The sequence below is a fragment of the Dermacentor andersoni genome, chromosome 9, assembly GCF_023375885.2.
Source record: "Dermacentor andersoni chromosome 9, qqDerAnde1_hic_scaffold, whole genome shotgun sequence".
NCBI classification, from domain to species: domain Eukaryota; kingdom Metazoa; phylum Arthropoda; class Arachnida; order Ixodida; family Ixodidae; genus Dermacentor; species Dermacentor andersoni.
In genome coordinates this window covers 20,333,004-20,359,674 of record NC_092822.1, presented here as the reverse complement: position 1 = coordinate 20,359,674, position 26,671 = coordinate 20,333,004, and the positions used below count along the sequence as shown (strand labels likewise).

The following is a 26,671-nucleotide window of genomic DNA, read 5'->3' as shown; positions in this document are numbered from 1 at the left end:
ATGTGTTGCTCTTCAGTATTTTAAAGCGAAGCTTTCTTTGCTTCTTCCTTCGACTTTCCCAACGCTGCTGTCTGGCACACCGCGCCAGGGAGCGGTTCAGAGCGTGTGTATACATGACATAGGCAAGTCATAGAGGAAAGGCGACGCGAGAATCTCGTTTGGACCTCTGCACCGCGTCGAACGTGCACAATGCTCTCTGGAGCTCCCTGGGCGTCGCCACTCTAGCCTCTTGACAGCTGTAATTATCCGCGAGGGCCCTCAAAAGCATTTCAGAATCTGCAGTGCATAGCTTTCTACTAACGTGCAAGTCAAGAGGGAGGCTAGATAGAATTGTAGAGAGATGGAGGAGGAGGCAGAGAATGAGCAGAATGCAGACGCGAAACGAATGAACAACATCCTTGCCATTCTTTGCTTGCATTCCAATACAGGGGAGGGGGGAGGGAGGTGAGAAGCCAGGGAAACGGTACTACTGTAGACACGACAGTGGTTGCGGGAAGACTGGATAATCTTAAGTTCAAGACGCGGTATACGGTACGTTTCTGATATTTCTGAAAAATAAACACCATGCAAATTTGTGAAGCGGACCACTTACGCAGGGCGTGCCGAAGCAGAGCCGCATAAAAGCGCACTGTAGGGTCTCGTCATATTATAAGATGCCAACAAACACTGACACCAAGGACAACATAGGGGAAATTACTCGTGCTTAATTAATGAAATAAAGAAACGATAAATTAATGGACATGAAAGTGGAAATTACTTGTGCTTAATAAATGAGCACAAGTAATTTCCCCTCTGTTATCCCTGGCGTCAGTGTTTGTTGGCTTCTTATTTATGACTAATAAAAATCGGGCCCCTAGGTTAAACCCTTTCTTCTCGTTTACTGTAGGGTCTAGGCGACACCAGGGAAGCGGTCACACGTAAAATCTACTTTTGTGCCCGCCGCTTTGTGGCTATGGCATTGCTCGAGGTCGCGGGTTTGATCCGGACCGTGGTTGCAGCCGCAGTTCGGCGGGGGCGAAATGAAAAACCCAGAGAAACCACGAGAACGGAAACATATATACGCTCACACTGCAGCTATTTCTTGCCGTCCTCACATCGCGATTTTCTTATTAGTTTTTTTTTTATTTCTTTACACGGCGAAGCGAGGTGCAGCAATCCTGCGCCGCCACTTGTAGCTGCAGTATACTGTCGACCTGAACCCAAATTTCACGTCACAAGGCGATGCCAGGTCCGCTCCAAAAATACAAGGCGGGAACTAGCTAAACGGCTGCGGGCATTGCGGTGCACGTTAAAGAATTCACAACCACAGCAGCATTTTCACTGTGAGCAGGCGACAACGGATGCACCACACTGAAGCGAATGCTTTTCTTTTTTTTTTTGCACCACTGTTCCAATTTACTTATTTGCTTATCCGAAAGGCGACCCCCGAAAGAATAATGGACCAGCATATATAACCTGCCCCCATAACTCCTAGCCGCCACGTTAGGCCTCACCACATGGAATCTAACTGCGGCGCCGCCTAGGACCGGATAGGTGAAATTGAACGTGCCACGCACGACGCAAGAATAAATTATCGTGCGACTTTCCAGGCATAAATAAGGGTCTGTTCTGTATCTCTCTCTCTCACTGGCTCGGGAGCATGTCTCCGTCTACGCTGACCATAATTGCGACGACGTGAAAATGCACTGACTGGCCGGCCGGCATAGAAAAAAAAAAAAGAAGAAAAATCGCCCTGTTGATGCAAAGGCGCGCGATTCAAGCCAAACGCTCGACGCCGGTGACCATACAGAGAAAGCGAGGTTAATGAGCGATTTCTTCGCCTCCCTTTTCCGGCCGACCCCGTCCTTAATCGAGCGCCATTTTCGCTGAGTCATCGCCGGTCCCACTGTTGCAAAGAGATTTCGGTGTGGAAAACACGCTGCCTTATACGTGCCCGAGATCGCTTTACGACGTCAGCCAGGGAAGCAGCGCGCCATTCACGGCCACATTCCACGAAAAAAGACCGTTCGTGATACGGCCTTCCTTTTTTTCTTTCTAGTGACAGAGAAATTACGGAGTCGAGGAGAGCCGTCACACAATCGTAATGCTGTCGGCAGGTCGGGGCGAGCACGTGATTCTTTAATGGGGCGCCCTCTATAGCCTTTTGGCCGCAAACAGAAACACGCCGCGAGCCGACACTCCCCCCACAACTCCTGTCGCGACCGTTCATTACAGCTGCGTGTTCTATAGCACTCGCCAGCTACACACGCTCACCGACCCACCCATTATCGGAGTGGCGAATGGACAGACATCAGTCACGCACGGGAGCCATCATGAATAAAAAATAAACGCAGAAAAAAAAAAGCGAGGCAATCGCGGACCTTTCCATAGCGGCTGTCCCGACAAAGAGTCGGTCATCGCAGCGTCGATCAACGATTAATTTCAGTGACTCATTCAGCGCAAAGTCCCAAAGGAACACAACCACCGTTACACAAACAACTGAGACTATGTTGTGTTTATATCGATTTTATATTGACTTCAATGGAAGGTCTGCTGAGATACAATTGGATTACATGAGGTCTATTCGATTCAGAAAAAGGTGCACGGCACCACAAACGAAAAAGTGCAGGTGGCGCCAGTTATTGTGTGCCGGGTTGCACCCACTCGCTGCAAGGCTCAAGGGTGCACAGCACAGCTCGCGGGACCTTGCCTTGCACCCCGTTCAATCGAGCACAGCTGCATCTCGCGGGTCTAGGTGCAGGTGGTGCAGAGAAACTTGGCTGAATGGAATAAACCTGTGTATTCTTGTAAGGGTACGACAGCCGCCGTAGTGTGGGGCGGTGAGGGGGGGGGGGGGGGGGCGAGGCCTTTGGATTGATTTCGACCAGCTGGAGTTCTTCAACGCGCACGTGAGTCTAAGTACACGAGCGTTTATTTATTATTATTTTTTTGCATTGCGCCCCCGTTTAAATGAGGCCGCCGCGGCTGGGAGTCGAACCTGCGACCTCGCGCTCAGCAGCAGAACGCCATAGTCACCGCGGCGAGTCACCGATGAATGAATCAACAACAACAGCAACAAATAACGCGGCAGACTTTCATAGACAGCCAACACAAGTTTTCCAGAATATGGCTTTGGCGCTAAATGATCTTTACCCAAAATAACAGGGGTCGGCGGTATAAAAAAAATTATGGGGTTTTACGTGCCAAAACCACTTTCTGATTATGAGGCACGCCGTAGTGGAGAACTCTGGAAATTTCGACCACCTGGGGTTCTTTAACGTGCACATAAATCTAAGTACACGGGTGTTTTCGCATTTCGCCCCCATCGAAATGCGGACGCCGTGACCGGGATTCGATCCCGCGACCTCGTGCTCAGCAGCCTAACACCATAGCCACGCGCCGATATAGAGCGGAACGCGCGTTAACTATTACGTTGATCACTCACATAGTCGCTAACCTGTGTAGTTCCATCCATCCTCTCTACCCTCTAGATACAATGTCAGAACGTATACCAACCTAATACTCCTTATAAGTAGACAGCAGGGTTTCCCGCTATCGAGCGCCAAGCCTTGAACTGAAGCGACGCCTGCTATTCGGATGAAACGAACTGTATGATGTTCAATCAATCAATTAATCAATCAATCAATCTTTATTTTGCATTCACTCAATTACAAAAACTGAACGCTGGGGCAAAAACTAAAAGCTGTTTTTTTTTTTTGCAGCTTGACAAGGTTGGGGGCAATCTGAAGAAGCCTCGAATAATTTTTCTATTGTTTTTAATTAGACTGAACTTCGTAGTTATTATTTAACCAGCTATTTAAAATTACACACGTACACATATATTATACCACAGACAGTTACGTGACTGATATAGCCTCCTCCCTGTACTCACGAAGGCCGCCCCGACCGGTATCACCATCTACAGAGGCCACGACCAATGAGCTGCTGGCAATGACACTATATGGCTGGAAAATGCTGGTGTGACCAGCACGTAATTGGCAATCGAAAGCACAAAACAAATCCCAACAGTGGCGCGACAGTGTCGAACAAACAAACAAACAAACACGGCGATGCTACGGACTAGATGCGGGATAGTCTTCATAATAATTATTATCATCATTATTACAATTTGTCATTGCTGTGGCTAATACCTATGTTCTTTCGACTCGCTGTCGTTTACGCGATCGCTCGATTCTGGGAAAATGCGCCTGCATTACCAGTATCATCGTCATTTCCGCGTAGGAAGCATGCAGCGCTGGCACGCGCCGACAGACGAACTCGCGATATATGCGCACATAATTATGCGTCGCCACGGTTTGCACGATTTGGTGCGTCATCATCTAAAGCCACGCGGGAGCTTTTCTTTATTATGATTATTTTTCGACCCCTCGGCGAGCACGGGCAAACACCATAACTCCGACGGACACCGAGGGCAACGGCCTACATGCTACCGTAAAATTTTTTATCCCAATAATACTAACCAATCGCTGTTAATTTAAGCGACAAACCCCTCTGCACGTCGGTAAACTGTGATGGCTCCTTGACATTTTAGTAAGCTTGCAGTCGTTTGACGCAGTATTCCGTCAGCCGCGTACAAACAAAGGCGCACCCAATCGATACCCGGAAACACACGCCCACGGGTACACACACGCACGGGCGCGTGTATGGGCGCGAGAACGCAGAAGCTCAGCCTTTTACGGACAGAGAAACCGGCTGCTTTATTGAAACAGAAATCTGCAAATAAAACGTCGCGGGAAGAGCCTCCCGGCATATGAATCTTAAGGGTCGCCAGTCGGGAAGCACGCGAAGAGAAAGGTTGCACGTTTTACTGCCAATCGTCTGAGAGAGACAGTGCCGTGCATTGATTCGCCTTCGCGTTGCGCATGGAAGCGCGAAGGCGACTGCTGACATAAAGCAGTCTCGCCGAAACGTGCAGAAACGCAGGCGTAAACAAGCAGGAACCGAGACTATGGAGAGGGAGGTGCGTCGTGCTGTGTTTTTGCTCTTTGTTACGTTCCAGCATTTTCGTGTTGAAGTGCTACAGCCCGCATACAGGACGAAAAATAATTTGGTAGACTATTTTACGAGCGTGAGGGTTAGCTTTATTGCTTATTTCAGCAATCGCATTAGCCAGCTCACAGCTATACGACGGCCATGCCCTCTCTGATTGGCTCAAAGGGCCCACGCAAAGCGCCCACGTTGACGGAATTCAACAGCACGGTGAACATTAGCAGAACTGACATATGGAGGAGCTTGTGTAACTGATCATTAAAAAAAAAAGCGCGATACAGAGACACGAGCTAGAAAGAAAGAAGCGACAGGACTGGCGCTGGACGTGTAACTTAGCGAAACCAATTTTATGCGATCGAGTCACGTGAGCAGTCGGAACGCAAAGTGGCTGCTTGATTTTCGCTCCGTGTCCCGACTGAGCTCACGCCTCCCGTCGCTACATATACTTTGTTTCTAGTCCGCGCACGTGTTGGCACCGTGAAATTTGACAGCGTCCCTTTGTACACAAATCTGGACACACATCACAACCGCGGTTCTACTACCATTCTGGGCTATGAACTGACGTCCGATTTGGTGTTGTCCGTGCTGTAACGTCTGTTATACCTGGGAAGGTGGCGCCGCCCCAGCGGACATTTCCGGCGCGACAGGGCACGCGAGCGTCGTGAAAATACAACGGGCTGCAGTGGGCTGGGCGTATATGCTTCGATTCGCAATGCTTTGAACTATTGTTGCCTTTAGCTCACGATTGTTCCAACAGCGAGCAGTGGTCAAACGTTCGCTATATATAGCACCAGTCAGTTCAGCGCCGCGGGAGCTCTCGTCAGGTCGCGCCGTTGTCAAAGCGCGCGCTGTGTTGACTTGACGCTGGTAAACAATCCTCTCGTTACGTCGCTTACATCGCGGCGACGACGGCGTGCTCTCCAAATATCGAACAATACAACGTTGCCGTCTGGGCCACAGAGACGTGGCATACACGGGATGCTTACGACGATGTGTGATGGATAAACAACGTAGAAAGGTGTGTGTGTGTGTGTGTGTGTGTGCGTGTGTGTGTGTGTGTGAGAGAGAGAGAGAGAGAGAGGAGGATGAGATGCAGGTAGGCCTAGTTTCTTACCAACCTAACAACAGGAAACTCAGGCGCTAGCGCCCACTAAAGCCCCTCCATCCACGCGCCACCGCCGCTTTAAAGCCCCTATACATCCACCTGGTCGGCGGAAACGTGTATGGAGGGGCTTTAGTGCCCACATGAGATACGAGCATGGCTGTTCCAACTAGCATGTGAATGATGGGTATACACATTTCCCTAAAATTCTTCAAGGTACTTTGTGAATTTGCAAATTGCTCCTTTGCAACAAACTAGTGAATTGTAAATTTAACGATTCGCAATCGTTTTACCTGGACGCAGAAACCCGTTGCCTTCGTGCTTTTAGCAAAAATAAATGCACTGCTAATATACAAAAATTAAACATAATAAATGACGCCACAAGAATACCTGAAACCACCATCACTAAGATTAGACGCATCTTTGCAATACCAAAGTCCTTCAATACTTCATTTAAGTACCCACCATTTCCGCAGTAGTTTAACTGTCGTTGCGCCAGAGTTCCCTCCCGTAATTTTTTTAGGGAAACCCTAGAAGCACCGGTCAACAGAAGAAAGTCGCTAATACACTTTTGATGCCTGCAACGCTCGCATCAACATATGGTGTTTGAGAAACAAATTGCGTCAACATATGACGTTTGATAAACAAATTGGAAGTAAGAAGTGCGTGCGTACGGTAGGTCGAGGGAAGTTGGCCGCGCGAGGAAAGTGAGCACTTTCAAGGTGAAGGGCGACGCGCAAAGCCACGCCAGCCGCTATCCGGAGTCAAGGATCGGAGGAGAGCTAATGCGCTCTCGTTCGGCGGTCGCCCGCTAATGACCCCCCGGCAACAGGCCACAGTAAAGCCCGCCTTTCACCACCCGCTTCGCCCTCGCCCTCCTAACAGAGTCCCATGGCAGCACAGGACGTTGGGGGGAGAGGGCTCGGTTGAAGGGGGGGGGGGGAGCGGTTGGAGACAATCGCAAATGAAAACAAGCAAGCCGCCTCTGCAAGTGCGACGCCCTTCGTTCGACGGGGGCAAACACAACACGCGAACACTGAATGTCGCAACGGCCGCAGCGTTGTGCTATACGCCATATCAGAGTTGCAGGACCGCTTGGGGCCAGTCGGAACGATTCTGGGAATTGGTGCGAAATTGTCAGGGTCTTCGGAACGGAACGGGATTGGATCTCTGGCTCGTGTGCCGCGAGCTTCAGGTGCGCGTTACAGATTGCCAGATTGGGTTAAAATTAACCAGGAGTTCTTCAGACTATACGGGGTCTCTCAAGGTGCCACAGGCACTTTGGGATGTTTAAACTACGTGAATCAGTAAATCCCTAATCACCTGTCGTACGCTGGCTGTACCGAAAGTCTAAGTTGCCTGTAAGCTGGCAGACTATACACTTTTCATTAGCGATGGTTTACTGATGGCCTACAGTTCCCTCATACCTAAAGCGAAGAAATCTAAAACGAAAAGGTCTACATGGTCACTATTGCAGATATTCTATAGAGGATAAACATATTTCTGTAAGGGTACATACACTTATAAGACGACATCTGATGTCAGTGACGCAGGTTACGCAAAATTACTCTTTCGCAAATATCACCCGTCGTGTTGGGGACATCCAGAAGGATTCCATTCCACACCTGGTGATCAGCTAATTCAGCACAAGCATGGCTCACGAAGCCGCACTGCACGTGCATGCACGTGCCGCTTCTGCGCTTCAAAACGCAGTTTCCGTTAGACGCCGGCAGTGAAAGAAGCTCGCCTCCGCAGCGACGTAACATGAGTGGGCGAACGTAACTGCGCGGTGCATCTGTAGAAATGATATTTTGCGTTGCACAGCAGTGCATAGGCTGTACCCGACTTAGTAACATTCCAGGGCATCGTACAGTAAGCGACGCCATGTAATAAAGCACACCCACTGTTTCTCCTTGTAGTTCCTTCAGCCGTACGGTGCATGCAAGTGCGCCATACAATTGAATTAATATATGATGTTTAATGGCGCCATATAATTAAGGTACATAGTAGTTTGCAGCGTTGGTAACACGTGTTCGTCGGTCACCAGCTCGATGGCGCGCGTTGTCTTTCGTCGACTTTCGTTTTTCACATGATGTCAGCGCGCACCTCGCGCTGCAGGGAGTCGCGCAAGCGCCCTTCACAGCCAGGGCGAAGTTTGATTCAAAGCAGCCTTCTGCAAAGTCGCGGACAACCACCATATATGGTCTGCGTCGTCGTGGTCGTCATCATCGTCGTCGTCGTCGTCATCGTCATCATCATCATCATCATCATCATCATCATCATCATCAGCAGCAGCAGCAGCAGCAGCAGCAGCAGCAGCCGCCAACCTTTAAGCCCGTTGAATGACGAAGGCTCCTCCCAGAAATCACTAATTACTTCTGTCTAGCTCTAGGTGATTTCAGGTTGTGCCTGCAAGTTTCCTAATTTCGTCACACCACTTTGTTCTCTGCCACTCATGATTGAACTATCCCTCTTGGCACCCCTTCCGTAAAGCTCGTGTAGTCCATCGGTTATCTAGTTGGGCAGATATCACGAAGCCTGCCCAACTGCATTACTCATTGTTTACCTGCTAGAACATCTGTTACATCCGGTCGCTTTCTAATCCACGCCGCTGCAGTCTTCCTTTCTATCAGCGTTACTACGCCTATCGCTTCTCGTCCCATCGCTCCCCCGTTGCGTGGTCCTTAACCTCTTCTCTAGCGAAACGAGCAGCAGACACCGTTGTTTGAGGATCACATATATGCGCAGAAAGAAAACATAGCTTCCTTCGTGACATGCACCACGAGATGAACACCACATACCACGGTATATGCCCCTGATTGAAAGCAACCGAGGTGAAAATTTCCTGTTGTTGTCCCTAAATTTTCCTTGACTGACAAACATCCTGAAAATTACAGGTGTCTCCCCGACGGTAGAGATGCTGGAAATCGTTCTCTATACCGCTACCGGCCGAAGCAAGATGAAGCGAGCCGTCTCCACGGCTCGTTTCATCCACTCGTCCTATTCCTTTGATATCAGCGTTTCCTCCTTAAAAACTGCATCCACATTATCCCCCTTATCACTCCGTCGTCGCACTGCCAGCTTATCTTTATTTCACAAATTCTTTCATAGCCCTATGCGCATCGCACCTGATATCCTTCCTCCTACACGCATGTCACCGCACCAGCCATCAGCTACAGGTTGCCCGTCCACGCTCACGCACTATCACATTTTCAAATTCTTTTCTTTCCCTCGCACAGCTGCAGACTGGAACGGCTTTCCTAACGACGTTGCTGTCATTATGTGCCCATCGAAGTTCATCGAAAATGTAAAAATCTTCCTGTTATTGTGACTATGTATTTTCATTCTTGCCACCCCCTATGTAACGCTCCATTTATTGGAGCCTTTAAGGTAATAAAATGAAATTAAATGAGACGCTTCCTTTTCTGGGCACAAAACCTGCACTTGCACAGCTACCTCTCAAGCAGCCCCAGATCGCTATTAAAAAGTCGAAACTCCAGAAAAATGGGCACAAAGAACTCGAGGCCTCTGGAGGCTCGACACAAGACCATGCGTGCTGACCCTCTGCCTTATTGGGCACGATTCTGTCTGCCGAAAACAGCGTTTTCTTTTTTTTATCGCGTTTCCGCTGGATAAGATAAACAGGATCAACGCTTTCGCGTCGGACAGTAGCCGGACGCGAAGCTCGCGGACGATCTTAAGCTCCAGCTCGCACCCGCGCCTTATCGGACGTCCGGACACAAAATAAGCCATCAAGAAACGAAGTTCGTAGAGCCACCAATTCGTTCTCGCTTATCAAATCAGGCTGGCCGTCGGTTATCTACGACCTACGATGTTTAAAGAAAAGGCACTATATATAGAAAGATCCCGTGAGCCGCATTAGTAAGTTACTCTTTTACGGAAAAAGAAAAGAAAGCTACTCTTGCCGTGACAACAGACTTTGTATGGAAGCCATAAAATACGTAAAGAAGAAGGACGGGCAGTGACGCAGCCGGCAAGTTCGCGCAACAACCCGTCGTGACGTCTTGTATTTTTTAACCGCATCTCCTCGGGCCTAGTTAATCTTTTCATTAGTGCCAATCGGCTACATTGTTTTCAAACGGAGTCTAAGACCTTGGCAACATTCAAGAACTCTTTAAGAACCACGGCTGAAACACGAAAAAAAAGAAAAGATACGTATTAAATCAGTGACGTCACAGTGACATTTGGTGTCATAATATAATTGACCTATCACCGCGTTAATTACCGAAAACACAGTTTTGGAAGAACACTTTATCAGTATAAACTCATTTAACGTTTCACTTCAGTGTCCCTGTAACGTCTGTCGTGCTCAGTGGCGCGTGATTATCATTAATACTACCCGCCCGCTCAACGTACGTACCCGACGTGATGGGCAAAATGAGAACAAGGTAAAAGCGGCAGTCAACGTTTCGACAAGTCGACGGACTTGTCTTTTTCAAGGCAAGTAAGTCTTAGGTCGTCTTGAATTTCCATCTCCCGCCGTCCCCGCGTTTCCCCTAGATGCCTGACCTGACGCATTAGCTACCTTTGAGATTTACAAAGATCTAAACGACGGATTTAAAGGAAACCTAAAGTCGGATAATAAATCACTTTGGACTGATAAAGAATGTTTCAAAAAGTTTGTTCATGTCATTCATTTCGCAGAATAATGCCGATCGTAACCGGAGGAAATGCAAGCCAAGCTTCCATGTCTCGAATTTCGCACCTCTACCTCAGCGTCGGTACGTCTCATTGTGACGTCACGGCGAGTTTCAAAGTAAACATACATTTTCTCGTATTCAGGCCGTTTTGGCCACAGGAAAGCTTTTTCGAAATCTGGTAGCGTGCGTCTTTTGCTCCTTCGGAATGTAATGTATAGTCCTTACTTTACGAATAAGCAGTTCAGAACTAGACCCGAACAGACGCAGCAAAAGACCATGACGTCCCGTTCAGCTGGTGCGAGAACTTGTCGTGTCGCCACTAGTTCTGAGTGTTTTGAAAATTAACTTCCGAGCCTCTACGGGACAAAAATCACGATCTAATTGTAAGGCACGTCGTAGTGGGAGACTCGGGATTAATTTCGACCCCGTGGGTTTCTTTATAACGTGCACCAAAATGTATATTTTACGAGCGTTATTTATTTTTTTTGCACTCCGCCCCCATCGGAATGCGACTGCCGCGGTCGGGATCGAACCTGCGACCTCCTGCTCATGCAGCACAACAATATCAACTTTGCTATCGTGGCGGTCTCTCGTCTTCCTTTTTTGCATTTTTTTTCCCGGTTTACCAAGACCCCTATTCTCACGATGAAAAGCGGCCTTCTTGGTATCATACATGCGTATACCTCACTGATACGTACAGCTCAATGAATTACATTTAAAGGGGTATACCGGCACATTCATTCGAGGTTGCAGACTCCTTCCCACACGCTTCCCTCGCGCGCAAGATCACATTTAGCGAGTATGAAGGTTGGGGAAACATTTTTAATTTGATGCCACATTTAGTCTCGATATCCGCAACGTGGTGTCGTCGACATTGTCGAGACTTCGTGACACGAGCAAATTTTACTTGACCTTGCGTAGCTATGTTCCTATAACAGGTACGATGATGTTGCTAATGATAGGATATAATGAACAAGAGTTCTGCGTGCGTTTCTTCTGGCTGCGATCGCGGAAATCGAGCAGCGCGAGACAATGCACCTGACGTTACAACGCATGCACCCACCTCCTGGGTACACTGAAGCCGAAACTGGGGTGCTGCTCAGGGCACCGTCTGATGCGCCATCTTGTCAGCTCTGATTGGCCCAGAGGACTGCTGAGAGAGGCCCAGAGGCCTCTCTTATTGGCTCAATAATGTCGGCCATTACAAAATTTAACAATATGGCGAAATTCGACACTGTCGTCCACAATGGTACAGCTGGTTCGTAGAAACAAGCATACTATAGTAAATTATTTAGGCCGCTCCGACACTTGCCACCATATTTCGCTATGTCTAGGACATGTCTAGAGTTTTAAAGCGAAGCTTTGTTTGCCTCTTCCCGCAACTTTCCCATTGCTGCTGCTGTCTGGCACACCGCTACGGGGGGGGGGGGGAGGAGACGGTTCAGAGGGCGTGTATACATGAAAGGCGACGCCAGAAACTCGCTTGAACCTTTGCAACGTGTCGAATGTGCACAATGCTCTCTGGAGCTCCCTGGGTGTCGCCACATTAGCCTCTTGACAGCTGTAATTATCCCCTCCGCTCCCGGCCACTAAAAGCAGTGCAGAAATTACAGCCGCTTACCTTTCTACTAACGCGCAAGTCCCGAGGGAAGCTAGACAGAATGGTAGAGAGGAGGCAGGAACCGACGCTGTCGCAGTACGAGTGACCTGAAGGGTGGCCTTGCCACTCTTCACTCGCAGTTCGCATAGAGGGGGGGGGGAGGGAAGATAGGGAAAAGGTGACGCGGGAAGGCAAGGATACGCTACTGCTATAGACACGACAGCGGTTGCGGGAAAACTGGATGAACTTAAGTTCAAGGTCCGGTACGGTACGTTTATGCTATTTCTTCAAAATAAACAACATGTAAATTTGTAAAGAGGACCACTTAAGCAGTTGCAGAGCCGTATTAAAGCGCACCGTAAGATCTAGCGACACTGCCCGAAGCGGTCACACGTCAAATCTACACTTCTGTGCCCGCCGCGGTAGCTTTGCGGCTGTGGCATTGCTCGAGGTCGCGGGTTGGATCTCGACCGGGGCAGCAGCATTTCGACGTGGGCGAAAAAAAATCAAAAAGCGCGCTCGTGCATTTAGATTTAGGTACACGTTAAAGAACGCCACATAGCCAAAATCCGGAGTCCGCCACTACGGCGTGCCTCATAATCTGATTCTAGTTTTGGCACGCACTGAGTTTCACTGAGTTTAATACTTCTGCATCGATGCGATGTGCCATGTGAGGCAATGGAAATGTTCAACCCTTTCAGAGGATATAAAGTATGGCGCACAACAACGCCTCAAGTAAACATCTCCCCCTACGTGTTCTGTGTACTATGCAGATAAACACTAGTGGTGCACGCAACGTAAACCTTTAACGTCAAATCAATCATTTTCGAAGTTACAGAATTGAAACATTCGCCGTCAACATCGCCGCTAATTATCGTCAATCAAAACAAGCAACACAGAAAGCTTCGCTTACATCGATTCCCACAGTGCCACCTGCTTTTTTTTTTTTTTCATTTCACAGTCGTTGCAAAGCGGCTGGGAATCGAACCAACGACCTCGTTCTCAGCAGCAGACGGGCACCAGCCACTGAGCTATAAGCAACGGGTCAAACACAAACGAACGTTGACACCAGCTGGGGGCAAGTTCTATCTCACTGCTGACGCCACTGATGCCGTGTCCCAGAAGTTGGCAACGAGTCACTCGATATATCCGGCAGATGATGTTACGTTACGAAAGACTTGCAAATTTCCAACACAGGCTGTGCTTCTCTCCAGCCTAGCCACAAAGTTTTCAAAAAGTCAAAGCTTGACGAGAACGACACGGCTGGTGACAGGAAGACGGAGGGTTCGAGGCAGCGAATAGGAAAATAAGACTGCGAGAGATTATCAGCGACAGGCGACGGGTCGGCGGGACAGCGATCTTCTTTCAACGCCAACTTCGCGTCCACACGCTGGGGCTCAACGTCGGGTACACGACGCTAAGCGGGTCTAAACGGCTCTGAACACATTTTCTTTTCTGTTTCAATTCTTCGCCGTTTTTTCTCATTTGTCTCTGCTCACCAGCAACCGGGCAGCTTCTCATGCCCCCCCCCCTTTCCCCCACTTTTTCCAACGCCTGCAGGGAGCCGATTCCCAAAATAAAAAGGACTCAATAAAGGCGACGCTCGGTGGAAGCGCACCTTCTTTCACTCGACGGGTTTATCAAGCACCGTTTTAAACGCCGTGCACGGAAAAGGCAGAAACGACGCGATAAACAAATGCGGCGCTAATTCAGCTGTATTCGCGTGAGTCTATTGCTGCGGGCTCTGAACAACACGCATAGAACAAGCGCTGAAGCCCCGCCTTCTTTCTTTATTTTTTTTTTTTTTTGAGAAGCTGAGAACTACGGCAACAAGTTTCCGGTGTCTGCTTCGGCTGGCCCATTCCAGATCTATCCGGCGCCGCACGCGATCTCCTCGCTAGAGCGACGCCCGCGGAAAGTGCTCATATAAGTACTACGTACGCCACAAGTCGCCAGCATATCACGCGGTACACAACCCGGCGATGCGTGATCAAGATAAAGAGAGAAGTGACAAAATAAAGGAGAGGAGGAGAATGCACGACGCCTCTGGCTGTCTGTCTTGTCTCACGTGCTAACACACCGATTAATCAAAGTCAGAATGAGGAGCGGAGATGGAGCCGCGCTGGCTCTTCCAGCAGCCCCCATAGCGCGATCGCGCTATCATTTTTTTTTTTCGCGTCGTTTCGACAGTTCTGGCTGCCTAGCCGCCCGCCAGAAAGTCGAGAAAAACTAAGGAAAACACAAAACAAAAAACAGCCGAAAACGAGCGACGCCATCTATTCTAGTCTTCGCACGCTTGTATTCATCTACGTTGCGGCGATGCGCTGTACACGTATACTACAACACACGCACATACACAAATCCGTTTGACACGAGCATGAGGACGCACAGCGTGCTGAGCCGATTAACGAAAGCAACCTCCTACCGTGGTCGAATTTCTTTCTTTTGATTCTCTTTTTGTTGACGAAAGAGCCGTTAGCGCTCAGAAGAAAAACTGCTGCACACTTAAATCTCGTTCAAAGCCCGACACATAGGCTAGGGAAAAATTTTTTTAAAGAAAATCAGCAAGAAACTCGCGTACGCTGTCGCGCCGGAGACGAATGCGCTGGCACGCTCGATTGACTATTGAACCGCTGGGGCAGCAAGGTCGCCCCACGACGATCGCTCAACGAAATGAAGTAAACGAAAGAAATCGGCGAACAAAAAAAAATTATATATAGCTGCGGAGCGCGACAGCTCCGCCGACGCCACGCTAGACGAACGGCATTTGGAGCATGTCCGACGAACTTTACGCACATCCTCGACTCCTGTCTCCATCTTATGTTTCCTCCGCTTTTAGTTTTCTTCAACCCGTCTCTCCTCCGTTCGCGGGGCGTCTATGTCTCGAAACGGGAGCCCTTCTCGCGGCGCAAAGGCGCCCGAGTCGCTGCAAAGCGAACACAGGATTCACTGCTGCGCAAATTTCCTCGGCCAGCGAGCGTGACAGGTGCCGTGCGAAGGTCGCGCAGCACGTGAGTTTGTTAACGCCAGTCGCGAAGATCCATGCGAATGCACGGGGTCCGAAAGACTCTCACCTCGCTTTCATCCTTGCGTACGCACAGACAGGCCGCTCGTCGCCGAAAGCCGTCCCCGTCATACGTGCGAGTCGAGTTGGGCTTCTCTTTCATGCTTCGTCGCCGAGGAACGGGCCGAGCACTCGGAGAACGCAAGGTGCTGAGCGGAGCAGCTGCCTACGATTTCATCGCTGTGAGGTCTCGCAGAAGCGGCACGCAACCTTCCCGAGCGATGCTCTCGCCTCGATTCGCTCCACGGCCATTTTTGAGACTCGGGTCGGCTTCGATTCAGCGCCCCGCGGTGCGCCAAGTTCCGCGGCAAAAGTTTCTGCTCCGTGACGTCACAATCGGCCCCCTCGCGCCCGCGTAAATGGTTGCGGTTAGTTGTTGCCGTAGTTGCGTAGCTAAAAAAAAAAAAAGGAGCTTGAGTTTGAAAAATTAGAAGCAATGCGCATTTTGTAAACAACCCATACTTGATATATGTTTGCGTAAGTAATTGCCGCAACGTTGAAACATTTCGCCGAACGTACAGCAATAACTTGTGAGCGGATTTTTTTTTGTTTCATTTGGTGACCTCGCTTATCAAATCGAACCTTCGCATCAGCAGACTTATCAAGTGACGTTGGGCTGCGGCATATCGCTCTGCCACTTATCGATGGCCAACCGGTACCCTTCCTCCACACTCGTCAGTTGTACGTCGGTGAACAGCACCAACATACGCTCGCTGCACGACGAATCGAACGCACCCTATACGTCTTTCGTATTTATGCGCAGAAAGCTGCCGTAGTTTAACTTTTCCGTCTCATTCATTCTACATCCGGAAAAATGTCGCCATCTTTTCCGTTGTCACGATAGTCAAAGTCAATATGGTCTCTCTGGAAAATGCCCTTGTCCTTTTCTACCGATTGCCGTTAGACCTCTTCGAACAAACTTGCGCGTTCTATCAGCTCATTAAAGTCGTAGATTTCGGTTTCGGTTGTCACCGCACGTTGCTTTGCGTACGCATCACCGTATCGGCGCTTCATAAACGCAAATGAAGGCTATCACCTATTTTAATAACATGTAATAAATATTACGCTTCTTATGGGGCTTTATCGACCACATTATTGAGTATACAATTTTTATTCTGTGTAATGACTAATTGGCAATGTCCATAGATAAATACATTTAATTTTATAAGCATAATTTTAAGGCAATATTTTATAACTGTAAGCATAATACAGTCCATGACATTTCAGCGAACGTGATTCATTTTTTTGCGTTCCGCATGGCAACTGCTTCAGCAGAGCGCCAGAGGCGCCGCAATTGCCTGTAGAGCCCTCTATCGAAGTATGAAAACACCAAAATTTCCTGCGGTATGTTTTGAGTAGTGCTAAACCGATTCATTTCACTTTTAATTTCCTTTCGTTTTCTTGTGTCTGGCTGTGCAAGGACTCCCCGATTCCTCTGGTAAGAGTGTCATGCGTGTACCACAGCTCCTAGTTGCCGCGTTCAGAGCTGGCGAGCGGTGATACGGACTTGATGTCGTGATCAGCCTCGTCGACTCGCGGCCGGCGTCGTCTACCCATGAAATAATGGCCTTGGAACTCCCACCTAGCAATCGCTATCAGAGCTCAGACGCCAACATCTCGACCTTACCGGTGGGATTGCGTTCATCGATTAAATGCTTCTATCGCGTAAATGATCTTGCTACCTAGTGTCATCGCTAGCAGCAACTTTTTTTTTCTTAGCGCACCTCAATACCGAAAGCTAGCTGCTGTCAGGGGCACGCTTTAGTGCAGATTGCATCCGATTCTCACATTTATTCTTTACCCTCTTCTCAGTTGTTTCTAAATGACACAGAAATTGAGGAGCCTCGCCGCGCAGTCTTTTCTAGATAGTCGCTGTATCTTTACGGCGAGGGTCATTCAAAACAACGGCCCTGTCTGTATCTTTCACGCCACGCAGAACTGTTGAACGCCGGGATGACAGCGGAGGCCCGGAGTAATCGTCCCGTCACACTGCAGCCCGCAGAATAAACGCGATGACCCATGGCTGCCGAATCCGGAGGAAAGTGCGAAAATGTGGTCTTGGAACCTTACATCCACCAGGTGAGGCATTTGGCTGAAGGAATACGCAACCAGTCTGAGCGGCTTGTAGTGGTAGTCGAAGAATAGGCCGCATTTGTGTCTAAATGTGAACACCGCACTCATTTTAGCGCTGATGAGATCGATTGTGGATAGCTTGCTAATTTGCAAGTGTTGCGCTTACTCGTAGGTTTTAAAAGAGGAATAGGCTGCACATTTCTTTTGGATTGTACCATCTCGTGTCGTTGTAACTTGTAAGAGAAAGCAAGTTGTGTAAGAAGCAAACAAAAGTCTTGATGTAGTGACGAGGCAAATTTTGCATGGAAGTCATTAGGGCTGCAAAAGCTTGATAATGAAAGGACATATATCAGAGATGCTCAGTGTTTCCAATTGGTTTTTGTGAAAAATCCAGTGGAAGTTAAGAGTAGTACTTACAACAGTAAGTCAGCACAGAAAATAATGTCTCACAAAAAGAAGAAAAATGGGCAGGACATTTATTTACAGCTTGTAACTTGCGTAAGAGTTGCGAGTGCAATGGTTGTCATCTCCGCTTCTCTGTCTGCCCACGTTGCATAATTTTCTACTCGGATGTATCATTTTGTTATCATGAACAGGCTTTCCCAGCAAGCATCGTTAATGTAATCCAGCACACACCTTTATGGCCTTCATAGGAATATTGAGAAAAAGCACTTGTATCCACACAGCTAAAGTTTTACTGGGCGATCGTAACATACTCAACACACATATGGCAGCAGAATGAAATCTGAAAGTTTATGAACAAGAAGCGTGCGTACTCGCCCATGTTAATTTTCAGTGCAAAACGCGACTTGCAAGCTACATTACTTTAATTCTCAGGTTTCTTAAAGGATTGCAGTGAAAATATTTGTGCTCTCTCTGATTTGGTCCACAATCAGATTGAAATATTGTGGGTAGGCAACATTTTCAAATCTGCTACTGTGTTAATACATTTGAGATCCTGTTGATAGCCTCCTATCTATAGGCCAAGCTAGGCTGACATAAACGTGTAACTTATTCAGTGCTAATAACATTTCTGATTGATTGAAACAGATTCCGCTCTGCACATGATTTCAGGTCGGAGGACGGTCATCCATGCTGTGTCTTGACGAGTTAACACTCTGCAAGCCTCTCATACTGCAAGAACTTAAATTTTATGAAAACCTTCCGGATGTTCTTAAGCCATTCACATCCGAATACAAAGGTAAGCAGCTTCTGCCTGTATCTTGCAGGCATAAACCCTTCTCCTCCCTTCTCTTCATTCTGTCTATGAGCCTGCAATCTCTTTTCATTGCCCACAATTAATCTCTCTCCCTAACCCTGTTGCTATGCGCTTTTGTAGGCGTCGTCGAAGTAGCGTTGCTGGAGGACCCCGACGGCTACCTGACGCTGACAGCGCATCCCTCGTACGACCCCCTTAAGAATGGCTGTGCTTCTAGTCATAACATCAAGGGCACAGAAAGCATCACGAGCCTCAAAGCCAGAAAGTACAGGTACACTTTACCCGCCTTGTTCAGACACGACGCATATGGTGGTATTGTGGCTGTGGCATTGAGCTGTTGAGTGCAAAACATGGGTGTGATTCCCAGCCCCAACAGCGGAATGCAAGAACAGTCGTGTACTTTGATTTAGGTGTACAATAAAGTACTTCAAGTGGTCGTAATTAGAGCCCTTCAATACCCTCCCCCCGTAATGACGCTCCTTGTAGCTTTTGTGGTGCTTTGGTTTGTTAAATCCCATCATTTCATTTCAAACAAAATAGAGCTTTACAGGGAGATAAAGAATTGGAGTGATTGTAACCGTGACCAAGTAAGAGAAGCCAGAAGTTGGAGCCAGTGTGTCGACACAGAGATTGTCTTCATCAAGTTCCCTTGTTGAAATTTTGGCCCCTAAGTGAGGCTTCTCTTACCTCGGCACTGTTCACCCCCTTGTTTTATTTTGTTGAAGCCAGCAGCGCCTGGCCAACCAATACTTGAATGACAGATGCGTAAGAAAGTGCAGCTTCAGTTTGCCAAGTAGTTTTTCTTGTGTGCTTTGTCTACGACTACTTATTGTGTGTGTCTGTGTATGCTTAGGTTAGGTAGTTGGTGTTTGCTTAGCCAAGTGCAATTATGTTTCAGGTCTCCCAAATATCCTTTGCAAAGTGAGGAAGTATTACATGCTAACACTGTTCTACAAGGACAAACATTGCAGCGAGCTAACAGACTTCAAGAGCTGCCTACAGAAGGCCATTTGAAAATTATTTGTCAATGCAGGATGCGCTGGCAGAAGGCTGGCAGCGTCGAGATTGAGCCGGTGCTCACAGATGGTACGCAGTTGTTTGAGGAGGACGACAGCAAGGACAGCTTCACCACGCACAACCCATGGATCGTGCGGTGCCATAACTTGCAGATTAAGCGATTCCTGTCATCCTCCGGAAGCCCCAGAGGTATGCAAAATAGTGTTCATCCTCCAGTGATCTGCATTCGTGCGAATTCTCCGCGATTCTCTACATTCTTAAGAAGAGCTTGCACCCTTTTGGACTTGTCTTGTCCTCAAACAATAATAGGCATCTATATTGCATGCCTTTCCTTTCCTTAATGCTGCAGGCCCGATACTTTCAGGTCACAAAAAGCATGAGCCTATCAGTGTCGCATAGTATTCTTGACAGTGAAGTAGTGAGCACAAAGTGTTAAAGAAAGGGATACAAAATAAATAAATATTCTTAGGAGCGAAGATTAGCACCAAGAGTTCTAAATTATTTGTTATAGTGTATGACACCAAAACAATCTTATAAATGATTACTGGCATGAGGTCCTGGTGTCTTGAGGCATCAAAGTTGGATTACAAGACCTGGTTGGTGATTTTCAATGTCAGATTTGCAGCATTAGAGGTCATTGATTATAGTTCCTTCAGAAGGAAGTGCATTCCAATCTCTGACTATTTATAAGAAACGAGAATGCTTGGATGTGGTGTTGTTCGCCTATTTTGGCTCAGACGAGAGATGCTGCGAGCAGGTGTAATGATTTGGTTGCCTGATGGCATGTAATGAAATGTGTTTTATATCAGAGGAAGGGGATTTATTGAGAAAAGCTGGTGTGCCTTCATTATTTGCACTGTTTTGTGGCAGAGTCCTTGCTTTAATACTTTTCCAAAAAGAGGCGATTGAGCAGACTTCTTCACAAACTTTCTCTGCCACCAGAGTTCCTGCTGTTGGAAAACTTGACCGCCCGCTACACGTTTCCCTGTATCCTGGACCTGAAGATGGGCACTCGGCAGTATGCAGACGACGCTTCTGAAGAGAAGCGCCGAAGCCTCGACGCCAAGACGGCCGCCACGACTTCGAGTCCTCTCGGGCTCCGGATTTGCGGCATGCAGGTCAGCAAGAAGAACATGCCATTTTCTTTTTGGTTTCTTGCAGTATATACCTAGTCTATGCATATCATGAAAGGATGGCATGGGACTGATATTCCCTCAAGTATGACATGCTAGTGCCTGTTCATGTGTTCATATTTTGGCTATGCTAAAATTTACTGCAACTGCGTTTCATTGCATCTTCAAAGCAAGCATACTTATTTCTACTTGATGTGCGATGCTTAATAAAGGGTGCAAAAATAAGTAATGGCACATTCTTTAAAGTAGAGTCAACTTCTGTTGATTTGACCTTTTTAGGACCGACCAGTTAAATTACCTGACAGATTGAATTAATCAAAAGGCAGGAAAAATGTCTAAACACACTGATGATTTATTTGGCCGTATTTGTCCTATTCCAGCACGCGTAAGAATAGAACATGGTACACCCCCTTTTTATAATTTTAAACTATGAAACTAATGTAGAAAGGACATAAAAGGTCCTAAACAAAGTTGAAATCAAACACACACTTTTCTAGAAAGAAAAATGCAGCGTGCCTCCAATCCTGACAGTAAAAAAAGTCTAAAGCAGTGGGCTTTACCTCACAGAATGGAACTTTATTTACTTTATGCCCATTCTCATCACTCTTAGAAGGCACTTTATCACTGTCTTTTAAGAACCACCACGTCGTCCTTCGTGCAGTCCATAGTGCATTTGATATTCTGCATTTATCAAACAATTCCAAACAGGATGGAAGCCCACACCTATACTATCCACTTTGCTAGTTCATCCTGTGACGCATGCAATTCTCTGGAGGGCTGCAAACACATGGCGCGACTTATTTTAGGTATTAACTTACAAAATAACTTATTGCTTGAATGTGCTTTTGTAAGCGGACTTAAAGCGGCACGTTGTCGTTAACATTCTACGTGAGAGAACTTGTTCTGTGGCCATCCAAGCTATCGGAGTTGTGCACTAGGGTTATGGGGTTGGGCATGTGTGTGTTGATCAGGCCACCAACAATGGTTACATTTACATATCTATGGGCCCAAGCTTTCGTTATTTTGATCCTGAAACTACCAGACCAGCCCCAATTTGTGTGTTGCCCTTGCAGTACTTATGTGCATGGTCAACGCGTGTAAGGCGTCTTGTGCCTAGAATCGCCAGTCTCCAGCACAATACATTTGAAGCAAGAAAGAGCTGGGTTCCGCAAAAGAGTTGTAGTAGGTAACTTTTCGCATTATTCTTGCTCATTGCATCTTCTCCAGGTGTACCAACAGAACCTTGGCTATTACAAGTGCCACAACAAGTATTTTGGCCGGTCACTTAACGTGGAAGGCTTCCGGCAGACCCTGTACCACTTCCTTCACGATGGCATCCGCTTCCGCTTCGACATCCTGCTGCCCCTCATTGACCGGCTCCAATCACTCACAGAGGTCAGTGTGCCTACACACTGTCATTGAAGGCACTCTAAACGAAATTATTGAGTCTAGCTAGATTGCTAGATTATTTTTCTATAACTCTATCAACGTTTTCTGTATGCCAGTATGTCGCTTGGTTGCATAGAAAATTTCTCTGGAAGGTCCCACGACTGCTGCTCAATTGGAACCTCCCTCGCCCCAAAATGGACGCTGTAACGTAATCTCCATGTGACCTCCCTCGGTGATGCTCTCTGTCGATCGGCCAGTGCTGTCGCAGGAGAGGCACCATAGTCTACAACAAGTGGTGTGAGACCAGTTTTCGATTAGTGTCCCTTTGAGTTTCTGTAGCCGAAATAAGTGGGTATCACTCTAGTCACTGAGAAGTCATGAGTGCAGCTGTGGATGCTCGTCAAAGGAAAAATGCAGCTTTAATCTGAGCTGCTCCTGCTGGCTGCTGATCTGCAGTCCTTCTAGTCTCTACAATGTAGTAATTTGAGTACCTATAGTAATGAGCGTAAGACCTTGTTGATGGCATATTCAGTTCTAATAAATGCGAGATTTGCATATATTAGCAATCAGTGAAAGCAATCGAGAAATAACAATTTGTTGTCCATCTTTACATTTTAGTGGCAAACTTTATTGAGAGTTGATCACCAAAATTTGTTTTGTGGGAACAGTTACTTGCAACGTAGTGTACATTTGGCTAACATCTCTTTGAGTTAGTTGGTGCCCACATGTCATGTTTGAACACACTAGTTAGGTAATTTGTTGCTGTGCTGTGCTCTTCCTGCATTTATGTCCTTGTTGTGCAGCAAATCCTTTTGCTATTTCAACATGACATATTGGGCTGTCCCATTAAACGTATAATTCTTTAAACAATTGATGTGAGCTGCCACACTATCTTGAATGCAAGTTTGAGCGTGTCCCCCTCCTGTGTTGCTCATCAAGGATGTTTAGTACTTCACCATCCACTGAAGCTCGTATTCTTAACCAAGACTCACTGTGGCCTTTTGTTGTGCAGGCAATAGAGCAGCTGGAGTCCTTTCGTTTCTACACGAGCTCGCTTCTGATCCTGTACGAGGGCAAAGGGCCCGACGGGAACTCAAACGACTGCAGCGAGGCGCCACCACCACCACCCAAAGAGAGCGTCTTTACCAAGAAGCAGCCGCCGCCTCCGGTGGACATCAGGATGATTGACTTTGCCCACTCAGTGTACAACCCAAAGGACAAAGGGCCAGATGAGGGTTACCTCTTTGGCCTGAGGAACCTCGTAACTCAGCTGCAAATCTTGAAGCAGGACAACCTGAGTGCCGCCACGGAAAGCCTTCAGTTGAAGTGTGACAACGCTTCTGGAAAGATCGAAGTGGCTGCGAGAGCAACCAACAACTGAGACGATTGCACAACCGAGAGTAACCGGGACGGCCAAGCCCCGGGGGCTGGTTCCGGCAAGAGATACCTGGCACTGGCGCTGTGCGGTAGTGGCATGATGGAAGAATCGCTGCCGTGTGAAATTACAAGTGGCTCAGCCGAGTAGTCAGCTTAAAGCTGTTGGAACAAATGAATCGAAGTTAGACAGCTTGGGTTTTGCCAAGGGGTGGTTTGCATAGGAGTTTGCATACCGCAAACAATGTTTGATGGATGGGCTTGCCAATGGTTGCCAGCTGCTTTTTTCACAGATGCGGGTGATTTTGACTTTTCCTGAATGTGCCCCGAGCACTAAAGCTTTGAAGGCAACTGCTCCCCAAGGTTGAAATGAAAGGTGCAACAAATGGGGAAGAACTCGGGATTCGCAAATTGCATGAACAATGCCATTTTGGTCACACTCACACTGACTCGGTCTCACCTTGCTCATGCATCATTTGCATGCAGAGACTGTCTGGTAACATGACCACGACATGCCATTGTAACTGGCTGAAACACAGCGTTCATGTGGACTGCAGGACGTGAAGCTTCAGAAGTGAGTTGTATGAACTTGATTCTAAGCTTGTGGTGTCCTGACGTGTCGCATCTCCAGTAACATGCGGAGGAATGGTAAGAGATGAGGCAGGGCATTGGTATTTCTTCATCACATCTAACAGCACATTTGGAGAGGCAGTTGCAGTTCCCTTTAGCCACAGCAAGATAAATGCTGGCATTGAATCAGTAAGCCTACTGCTTAAGAACCTTGTAGAAGAGCACTGTAGGCATCAGATTGTGCAAAGCAAGACAATGATGAAATACCGATCACGGCATGGGCTGTTTGCCCGAGAAGCATTGGTAAATGAAGGGCCACATAGTGGCCATTGTTTTCTTTTTTGGAGATCCTATATAAGTGTGCAAAACTAGGCGCCGTGTCAAGTGGCACACGATCATTCTGACCAAGGACTGAGGTGTGGAACGTGGCTGAAGATGCTAGCGCAGCAGCTTTTAAGGTGGCTAATAGACGCTTGTCAGTACAGATACTTTTAGTCATTCCATATTGGTCGCTTGTTTGCTTCCAAGGGCAGTATTGTAGCGTGCACAGTACCGCAAGCACTGGTAGTAATGAGAGCGACTTTCCCCGGTGGTTTACTGCTATACAACAGCTTCAGAGATGTGCAGCCATGACATCAGTACGCAACATATTTTTTTTTCCCATCCTTCAACATCTGACTCATTAGTTTTGCTTACTTCATTGCACAGTCACACAGGAGTTCCAGCTTTGTTTTCTCTTGCACATTGGAGGCCTTTTTTTTTTCTTTTTGCAAGCCAGTCTGTTAATGGTACAAGATTCGGGGCAGCCTTTCGACTTGCTGCTGCCAACACTCAACTGCCCTTGATTGCCACTAAGGCGGCAAATGCATTTCCTGGAGTTGTGTAGGAAAGGCGCGTTTGTTGTGCCATGTCACCTCTGCTTGCTTTGAACGCCGTTCGACAGCCTTTTCTTTCTCATCGGTTCACTGCACCTGCATTCTCAAGGTATCCAGGACCATTATTTCACCACCACATTTCTCGTAGCGCTAATGCTCGGATGTACGAGTACAGCCTTTCACACTCCAAGAACGTCTGATCAAAAATAATTTCCTGTAGCCCGACATTCAAACTGACTTCAATTGTTCATGTGTGCAAGCATGATGCATCCATTTCTCACCCATAACCAAACATATTACTAAAGGGTACCGGAACAGCAGCTTTGCACTGTACGAGTTTACGGACTGGTGTTACAAAGGAAAATAGATAATGCTCGCTGCCTTGGATTGAAACATGGAATGAATGGCGCATTGATTTGGCCAAATTGAAGTACTACCCAACTCCATGATGTTTTCATTGACTGCGAGAATGTTTGCATTTTTCTCTACTTCTGTGGCTTCAGAACTTTTGTTTCTGGCTTAGGCGCTGGTGTCGTCTGGGAGCTTTTTTTCTGTAATGACATGTCAGGTTATCTTTCATGTGGGAGGATTTGTGCAAAGATATAAGAAAAGACCCTAAAAAAAAACAACATTAAGCATCATCGGTTTTCTTGAACTTGGAGCAATATGTGTGCTTGCCGTGTAAATGTCGCACCCTTTTTTCTTCCCCATTGTCACAAGAGAAGACCATTGAGAGAAAGAATGAAAAAAAAAAAAAAGATTGCAATGTTTTTCTTGCACTTGTAGTAGGTCTGGACTTTACAAACGTTTTGAAGGTTTTGTTGAATGTCACTCTTACCGACAGAGCTGCAGGCCTGTGTGGCAGCTTTTCTTGCATGCGCTGTCCCTTTGTCAGTCATGTGCGTTCTTTGCTGCATATGAACCTTTGAAGGTTGTGAACCGCAGGCAAGTTGCTAGAATCCCTAGACATTTCTTCAGAGCTCCCCAGACGCACTTCATTTGCTCAGCGACTAACACTTTTTTGGTTTTTTTTAGCTCACGTATGCAGTGCCCGGTGAAATGAAAGTCGGCAGTGCTCAAGCAAATTCTTCAAGTATGTGTTGTCGTATTGTAGTCTTTCAGAGAGCGCATTCTCTCTCATGTGTATGAAGCACCTTGAATTTTTTTTTCTTGTAAGGTGAATTTGTGATGACACTTTTTTTTTTAGCGTGTGTGTTGTTTGTTTGACAATACAGATCTTAGCTGCATAGATAGACGTGTATCTTTCTAGTGATTTGTATAGACATCAATGAAGGAGCGACGCATACTTTTTTCAGTCATGTGGCAAGTTGTCTCTGCGCTGTTTTTTTTAGGGCACGGTAATAATTCGACGTGTCACTTGTCAATCACTTGCCATCACGCCAATGTTGGCGGAAGAGAGGTGGTGTGTTTCATGCCATTCTCTCTTTTTAACCTTTTTTGGCAACATTCTAGGAAGCGACGGGTTGAGGTGTAGCATGTTCTTTAAGGTTGTTGATACACAAAATGAAAAGAGAATATGTCTGTTGCTTGTTGTATTTTAATATGTACGTCTACTTTGTAAGGAATAAAATGTTTATGCATGCA

The 26,671-nt window shown here is 47.2% G+C and overlaps 2 protein-coding genes across 5 annotated transcripts in view; one reads left to right on the top strand and one right to left on the bottom strand.

The window, feature by feature from the left end:
- The window catches only part of Aps (diphosphoinositol polyphosphate phosphohydrolase 1 Aps), a 69,688-nt gene extending 53,941 nt beyond the window's left edge, over positions 1 to 15,747 (bottom strand). Inside the window, exon 1 of one of the 2 annotated variants that reach the window (XM_050174951.3) lies at positions 15,427 to 15,747. In XM_050174951.3, coding sequence (XP_050030908.1) covers positions 15,427 to 15,519 — 93 coding nt within the window. In that variant the 5' untranslated portion in view covers positions 15,520 to 15,747. The remainder of the gene's footprint in view (positions 1 to 15,426) is intronic. The other variant, XM_050174952.3, reaches the window with a different exon arrangement.
- Positions 15,748 to 16,693: 946 nt separating this feature from the next.
- On the top strand, positions 16,694 to 26,671 carry LOC126527177 (inositol hexakisphosphate kinase 1-like). 3 transcript variants are annotated; one of them, XM_050174929.2, is made up of 8 exons: positions 16,694 to 16,760; positions 17,353 to 17,495; positions 18,564 to 18,690; positions 18,829 to 18,979; positions 19,742 to 19,914; positions 20,668 to 20,843; positions 22,086 to 22,253; positions 23,260 to 26,671. In XM_050174929.2, exons 2-8 carry the CDS (start codon positions 17,436 to 17,438, stop codon positions 23,626 to 23,628), a joined length of 1,224 nt encoding a protein of 407 aa, XP_050030886.1. In that variant the 5' UTR covers positions 16,694 to 16,760; positions 17,353 to 17,435; the 3' UTR covers positions 23,629 to 26,671. The 3 variants fall into 3 exon arrangements, with proteins under 3 accessions (XP_050030886.1, XP_050030885.1, XP_050030887.1); XM_050174928.2 differs by lacking the exon at positions 16,694 to 16,760 and adding an exon at positions 16,767 to 16,854; XM_050174930.2 differs by lacking the exon at positions 16,694 to 16,760 and adding an exon at positions 16,767 to 17,045.